Source organism: Sipha flava, unplaced genomic scaffold (genome assembly GCF_003268045.1).
Source record: "Sipha flava isolate LNK unplaced genomic scaffold, YSA_version1 241_pilon_pilon, whole genome shotgun sequence".
NCBI classification, from domain to species: Eukaryota; Metazoa; Arthropoda; class Insecta; order Hemiptera; family Aphididae; genus Sipha; species Sipha flava.
In genome coordinates this window covers 513,029-521,254 of record NW_020272889.1, presented here as the reverse complement: position 1 = coordinate 521,254, position 8,226 = coordinate 513,029, and the positions used below count along the sequence as shown (strand labels likewise).

General features: G+C 35.0%; 1 protein-coding gene across 1 annotated transcript in view; it reads right to left on the bottom strand.

Moving 5' to 3' along the window:
• Positions 1–4,036: 4,036 nt before the first annotated feature.
• The window catches only part of LOC112684135 (putative uncharacterized protein DDB_G0282133), a 17,911-nt gene continuing 13,721 nt past the window's right edge, over positions 4,037–8,226 (bottom strand). Inside the window, exons 6-9 of the mRNA XM_025555465.1 lie at positions 7,722–7,886; positions 6,701–7,604; positions 6,514–6,637; positions 4,037–6,432 (exon numbers count right to left, since the gene is read on the bottom strand). Coding sequence (XP_025411250.1) covers positions 4,297–6,432; positions 6,514–6,637; positions 6,701–7,604; positions 7,722–7,886 — 3,329 coding nt within the window. The 3' untranslated portion in view covers positions 4,037–4,296. The remainder of the gene's footprint in view (positions 6,433–6,513; positions 6,638–6,700; positions 7,605–7,721; positions 7,887–8,226) is intronic.

Sequence of the window (8,226 nt, the reverse complement as noted above, 5' to 3'; positions counted from 1 at the left end):
CGGTACAGACCGCAGAACAGATTGTCATAACCGCACTCGAGATTTTTCCGACGATTTGTCACGGGCGCGCACGCGTCCCCCGTCCGAGCCGACCGCTTCTTTCCCGGGACACGGTCGTTATCGTACGTGTTCCGATGCTTATGAAAATAAATCGGCTGTTTGAAAACCGACTCGGTAAAAGTCGCGTGCCGTTCGCGACCGTGTCGGATACAATGTAAACACACTCGACGAGGAGCACGTGGGAGAATACGGTACGGGTGCACGGCGAGACGGAACGCGAGTGGGTTTCCGCCGGTATTTCCGATTGTGTCCGACGGGGTACGGGCCAGTGCTCGTCGAGGGGCTCGCCGAATCCGCTGGTTGTTCGTGTTTACTATTGTGCACGCGCACCCCGGCCCGGGGGGTAGTGGGTCGTACGGCCGACGGGATGAGCGCACGCGTCGAATTAGAACAAGACCGCGGACAATGCGTGTAATATAACTGTATACGAGTGCGTGAATCGTACGATATTAGTGACGGCCCATTAACCGCACCACTGGGTTCCCACAACAGTGCTGCCGCGCGGAACAGTCCAAGGAAACGATCAAAAAAAAAAAAACACCCAAATATTAATTGTTTACCGCTAATATTTGCACAATTCTTTTCTTTTCCGTTTTTTTTTTTTTTTTTTTTTTTCGCGCGCCCCGTGTACGTGTGCGTTTATGTTTTTTTTTTTGCGAAGTACGCGCGCACTCGTCTACCTGAAATCTACCGCTGCGGCGAGTCCGCGGTGAGAACGGTAAACACTGCGCGCCCCGAACACGTTGTGCGCCCGCACGACACACATATATGTTGATTTGCGTTATTTGCATACGCAATCGCACCGTGCGATCCGCCCTGGTCCGGACGACTTGAGCGCACGGGCTATGCGTTTTCGATAAAATGTTACGTTTAATTTTTTTTTAATTAAATACCTTCCATGACAACCGAGGTAATACGAACGGTTGGAAAGCGAATGGATCCAAGTCGTAAAATTATTGGTTATTAGGGTTGGGCCGATCCTAGAACCGATACTTGGTATCGGCCGATATTGATGGCAAGGACAGGGGGGGGAGTCCAGGGCGTCCGGAACCCCCACGAAATTTCTTCAATGTTTCACAAATGTTTGAAATAATTATTTATATTTAATACCAACACAAATGTTTTGAATCAAAAATGACTTAAACTCCAATTAATCATTGACTGTTTTTAGATATTTATATAGCGTCTTATAATAATGATCACAGGTTTCTAACAAACGCGCGTTTTAAATAGAAATCTGACGTGACAAGATCTCAAAGTAATTTTGTTTATTTGATTTTATTATATTTTAATAAAAGAAGACTAATAATTCTTATTTTTAACCCAATATTAAAAGTCAAAATCTAAATATAATAAAATTACAATATACATGTTTTGGACCCCTCCCTCCAAAAATTTTTTTTTAGATATGGCCTTGATTGGTAGTATTAGAAATATCGGTATCGGTTTCTTTTCAAAACAGGTATCTGAACCGATACGACAAAAAAAAAATAAAAAAGAACCACCAGCATAAAATAGATTAATATCAATAAAAACAATATTTTAATCACTAAATATCGATAGTACTGTTACGGACATACATATATAACACATATTTAACATGGTTATTTAATTTGCAAATAAAACTGCTTACTTACTAAAATAATTTAATGTTTTTATTATGTGATATCGGTTTTATCGATTTGTAGTATCGGATTAATTTTAATATCGGTTTATGTTTTTTACCACAAAAGTTGATTTTTTACTTATTATATTAAAAATTAACTTAGTTTTTACTTGTGATAATTATATCGGGTATCGGTAAAAAGTCTTATCCATAGGTGTAACTTGGAAATTTATTAAGGGGGGCAAAAATATAATTACATATCTAACGAAAAGGGTGTCCGAGACTAAACGTCGTTTTACTAGCTACATATTATTGTATAAAATTATTCATTTTCTAACATTTTGTTAGATAAGCGAAAATTTAAAATTAAGATTTAAAAAAAAAAATGTTATAGAAATAGCTATAACCATCTGTTTTGTACTTATTTTAAAACAAGGTATGTTAAATATCAAAGGGGGCACTACCCCTCCTATTTTATTCTAGGAGGACAATTGCTCCTGGGGGGCAGTTTACGCCTATGGTGTTATTGGCCCATCCTTATAATTATTATAACTTTACCTATTATTATTAGATAGTGGCGTATTTATAAAATTATTTGGGGGGGAGGTCATACTTAATAGTGAAATAATTCTACAAATTCCTATAAAATTTTCTTTATCAACTTATTATTAAAATACTAAATAATAATAATAATTATATAAATTTAATTAAATTTAATTTATTTAATTAATAACTAAATTAAACGTATGATCGTATTAATCGTATTTTATATTACTTTATGTTGTGCATAAATATGCATAAGATGTACATAGTATATACTGATAACTGACAAGACGTGACAGTCACGGACTAAGATATTGATATTCTTATCGAACAATAATTTACCCAGATCAGATTATTTATATACCATGTGTGTGTGAGTGCCGTGTGGTCGATTGTTATTATTATTCGACTATAATTTAATTGTAAGCGATATTAATATTTTTATATATATATATTTATATTTTTTTTCATTATACTTTAATACTTTATTGAATAAAAGAATTAAAATTATTATATTACTGATATGTTTAAAATTTGACGTTTTCAAATGTTTTTTTTTGAGGCGTAACCCCCAGCACCCCCCCTCAATAAATACGCCACTGCATTAGGTAATATTTTTTTAAAATTAATAAAATGTTTAATGTGATAACGCCAGCCCTTGTAATATAGCTAACCTTGGTTCACTTGGCCACTCTCTAAGTCTGGCTTGGTTATTGATAGTCGTCGACTCGTAAGTCAATTCTGCCCAGTCCGCCCCCACACGTCAGTAAACCGTACGTCGAAAACACGTTCGGCCGGTCACTCGGCAAAATTAGGGTCGATCATGTGTACATAATTATATAACGTGTTCTCATTGTGCGTTTAACGGTCGGCAAGTCGACGACAACATCCCTTCATCCCTCCGTCGTGCAGCCAACGTCGCAGGATTTCAATAACGAAACAGATCGATTGGACCCAACGCTCGGATGTAAGGGAGGGACGACCGCGGAGATTCGGCGCGGAAAATAAAAGGAAATGTCGCTGACAGGTTCAAGTGAACGCGTGTCGGACACGCGCCCGTTATCCCACCACCGCTGCCGCCGGCCGATAATTATTTATTTATGTTAATTTATCGGTTCACAACAAGCGAAATTTCGCGGGTCGCCGCTGCTAGTAGTTGTACAAAAGATACAATGCCCCCCCCCCCCCCGTTAAAATCAACCGCATTGAATTTGAATTGTAGAACGATTCGAAAATTTGTCATCTAGTCGTCCATTATTTACCTTGTTTACCGTGTACAACCGAAGGTAAAACATTGAAAGGTCAAGGTAAGTTGAAATGTTAGTTTTTTTTCTTTGACAAACATATTTCTTATAAGGTTTTATAATTTTATTCACTTTTCCCTAAACACATGTACTCGTATAATCATCTTCAGTTATTATTATTCTTATAAGCTTAGTAGTTAAATTATTATTTATAATTAGTGGATTAGGAGAATTTTTAAGAATAATTCAAGAGTGTGCATGTTTGAACTAATTTGTTAGTTTCATATTTTTACTATTGGTAATAAATACAATAAATTATATTTGTATTTATAATCAATAATTTTAAATAACAATAAAACATAACATTATTTAAAAATCTATCTAAGGTTCTATAATAATTATGAGTATCAGGCCAATTTGTTTAACGAACAATGAAAATAAAATATATAAAAGATCAAGTTTTTTTCTCAAAACTACCTATTTAAAATTTAATTTTCGAAAATTATACTATTCAATACATTTTCAATTTTAAAATACAATTTCAAATACAAGTAAATTTACACAAAATGAAATAAAAAATAAATCATAAAGACATGGCGAACAAAATACAATAACAAAGACAAAGAAAATTAATCGATACATTCCAAGGCAAGCGTAATATAAAAAAAATGTTTAACATAAAACATTTCATATAAGCCAACGAACATTTTGACGGATAGAATAATTAACCAACATATGCAGAAAACGCATTATTTAAACAAAACCAAAAAAACGTGTAAACAAATTAGAAGATAATAATATGCTCTTGGATCGAAATATCGACACCACGCGTTCACAATGTTTTTAAAAAGGCCGCAGCTTATCGTTTATACCACCTTTTGTTTTTTTGGTAGATTTCTTGACCGAACTCTTGGCCGATTTTTGTCGATCGTCGTCACTTTTGTTTGCAGTTGCCGGAATCATTCCCGTGGCACCTACCGAAGCCCCGGCTAGCGATCCAATCGTTTTAAACATTAAATCCTTCTCAACTGCTTTAGCCGTGGACACTAAATCCTTTTCAACTGCTTTAGCCGTGGATACTAAATCCTTATCAACTGCTTTAGCCGTGGACACTAAATCCTTCTGGGCTGCTTTAGCCATGGATACTAAATCAGTAGGAGAAGTAGGAGAGCCCTTAGCTGCAGGCACCAGAGATGATGTGACGTTTTCCGCGGCAGCGATAATTTTGCCAGGAACGTCGTCGACCAATTGCGCACCGTTAACATCTTCATGTAATCGCTGTAGATATGACGTATCCCTCTCGTGATCCAGGAAACTGTGCATCACTTTAGGGTCTATCTTCACGTCGGCTTTGATGGCCATAACGCCCGTAGACTTGGACCGCGATTTGCCGAACTTCAAAAGGCTGGACGTGCTCCGGGAGACTTTTTTCGACGGCACCTCCGGCGTCGTGACATCCACCACCTCCTGGATATCTGAGCTCGAGGTCGGATGCGACGTCGATCTCTTGAACATCTTGAAGTTTGGCACCGACAACGACCTCGATTTATTTTTCTCCGGACTGCCGTTCGTCTCCTTCTCGTCGCTCTTCTCACGCTGCTTACCGTGGTTTAGCCGCAAGCCCGACTTGTCTAGTTTGATTGACATCCCTTCCGGCTGTTGTTCGTTCGGTGGCGACTCCTCGCGTTTGCCGAACTTCACACCGGATTTACCGATACCTAGCTTTTTCTCGCCTACGGTCACGTTCACGCCCGACTTGCCGATGCCCAACTCCAAACCAAATGGTTTTTTCTCGCTCTCCGGCGTGTTGCTGAACACTTCTACGGTCTCCGTGACGTTTTCCTTCTCGTCTCCCGGCAAAGAAGATGACGATATCTTTCGCACGCTCGTCTTCCGCACCGTAACCGTATGTGACGGATGTGGGGTACCCGTCACGTCGAATTCGTCTTGTGGATCTTCAATCGTGGTCGTCGTTTCCGTCACTTCTTCGATGATTTCATCTTCACCTTCTTCACCATCTGCGTCCACATATACTATCTCTTCAATCACTTCGTCGTTATCATCGTCTTTTTCACTTTTTATTTCGGACACACTCGATTTGACGGCAGAGGTTTTCTCTAACTTTACGGTGTCTTTTTCTTTTTCGGCATTTAATCCCAAAAATTTTAATTTTAATTCGTTATTTTTAGAGCTAATGCCTGTTGATGTAATCTCAGAAGAGTCTTTAGGCACATTAAGGACATCGTCATGATTCTCTTTTTTGTCGACTTCTTTTTTTGTGATCGAAATATTAGTATTATCTTTAACAGAAATTTCTTTTTCTGGTTCTATATTTACATCGATTTTATCCGCCATCTCTCCGAAAATGCTTTTAAATGTAGGCTTTTCTTTTGTATTATCATCTTTATTAACTTTTTCATTTAAAATTTCTTTTTCAGATGAGCTTTTTTTATTTTGCTCATCATCATTTGTTTTGTCATCTCCCGCCGCTCTTCTAAAAATGCTTCCAAACATTGGTTTTACTTTTTTATCAACAATTGTATTAAAATTTTCAGATATAACTTTTTTTATTGATTTTTTATTTAAATCGTTTAACTCATCTTTGATGAAATTTACCTTATCATCGTATAATTGGTTTTCTGAACCAGATTCATTCGGACTCTTATCCGAACCCTTCGATTTACGTTTTTTCTTGCGATATTTCTTGATAGAAGTCTGTGAATTACTTTCATTTGACACGCTACCATAACCATTTTTAGTATTTTGTTCACTACTATCCTCGTTGTCAGCATTTTCATTTTGTTGTTGTTTACTTTCATCACTATTAATTTTCTTTTTTTTATATTTTGGCGATGTCTCATCTTCCACAGTTGGTGTTGGTGCGTTTTTGGGCTGTAAAAGTGGTGTTTTTTCGTTTGTCGATTCGGCAGCTTCTAAATCTCTACCGCAACAACAACATAATTTTTGTATTATGTAAATCTAAAAAAAAAATATTATTTGTTTAAAAAATTTAAATAATTTAAGGTTTATCTTATACTAAATAGTAAACCTTATACTTACTTTAATAAAATTAAAAATGGTTTGGAAAGTTCCTTTTAAAGGAATTTGATCAGAGCCCGACAATTTATAATAATAACGGTTTACAGCTGTTCCAATGACCCCAAAGGCAACTATCAACGAACTTCTGAAAAACAAATAATTTCCAATATTGTATTTAACTATAAACCATTAATTGTATACTACTTACAATCCAGCTATTATTTGAGTTGAAGACAAATTTATACCTTTTGCGAAAAGTTTTGAAAAAAAATTATCAGAACTAACGCTGGCATCTGATTGGTTTGTAGGATTTGTGCTTATATGATCATCATCATTTTTATTGTCATTAGAAAAATTAGTACTTTTATCAGATACTTCTGACATATGATTAGTTTCTGTTACATATTGATAACTTTGAGTAATTTTACTAGCATTATTTATTGGATTCACATACATACTGTTTTCTACTGATGTATCTGTTTTAGTATTAGTATTAATGAATTCTTTGGGAGATTTTTCAGTTGACCGGTTTATTTTTTCAGCATCTGAGGGTACTTCCTGACTATTTTTACTATCACGATTCAAAGGTTGATTATTTTTTACAGAATTTTCATTGTCATACTGTGTATTTTCAGAATTCTGTTTGTGTTCACTACCTGATGTTATTTTGTTACTATTTGTACTGTCGTGATTCAAAGGTTGATTATTTTTTACTGACATTTCATTTTTATCCTGTGTATTTTCAGAATTCTGTTGGTGTTCACTACCTGGAGTTATTTTGTCACCACTTGTACTATCGTGATTTAAAGGTTCCTGAATATGTTCAGTGTTTGAGGGTATTTTGTTACTATTTATGCTATCATGATTCAAAGATTGATTATTTTTGACTGAACTTTCAAGATCATTTCTGAATTGCTTGTCAATATAAATATTTTCAGAATTCTGAATGTGTTCAGTGTCTGATGGTATCTTGTTACTTTTTGTACTAATATGATTCAGAGGATTATTTTCACTACCAGAGTTCTCATTTTCAATTTTGGATTTTATCTGCTCCTGATTGGTATTGTGATAAATATATTTTTGTTCACTGTTTGTGGATATTTTGTTACTATTTATATTATTATTATTTAAAGATTTATTGTCCTTATAAAAATATTTATTTTTGGATAGTTCGAAATTTATATTTTGAGAACTTTCTTTGTGTTCACTATCTATAGGTATTTTTTTACTATTTGTGTTGTAATAATTCAGATATTCATTTTCTTGGCCAGAAATTCTGTTTCTAGCTTCGGATACTTCATATTCAGACTTTGTATTTTCAGAGAACTTTTTATCTTCACTTTCAGACGATTTTTTGTTAATTATTGTTTTATGATCAGAAAAGTGAGCATGATCTATATCAGAAATATTTTTTATATATCTGGATGATTTACTCTCGAAATCGTCATTTTTAAATTTCTCTTCGTATACATTATCTGATAGTATTTTCTCATCTGTTTTACTTTCAGTTACATCTGAACTATGTTTTTTTTCTTCATTATTTTGAGGCTTAAAATTTTTATTATTATATGGACTTATAGCAATTGGTAGACTTGAACTGTTATGTCTTATATTCGTATGTTTTTCATCATAATTCTGTTTGGTTTCATTCATTAAATATTTATCCAAAACGTCTAGTGGAATTTCCGGCTGGCGATTACACGTTTTGGATGTTTTTATTTCAAACCATATTTG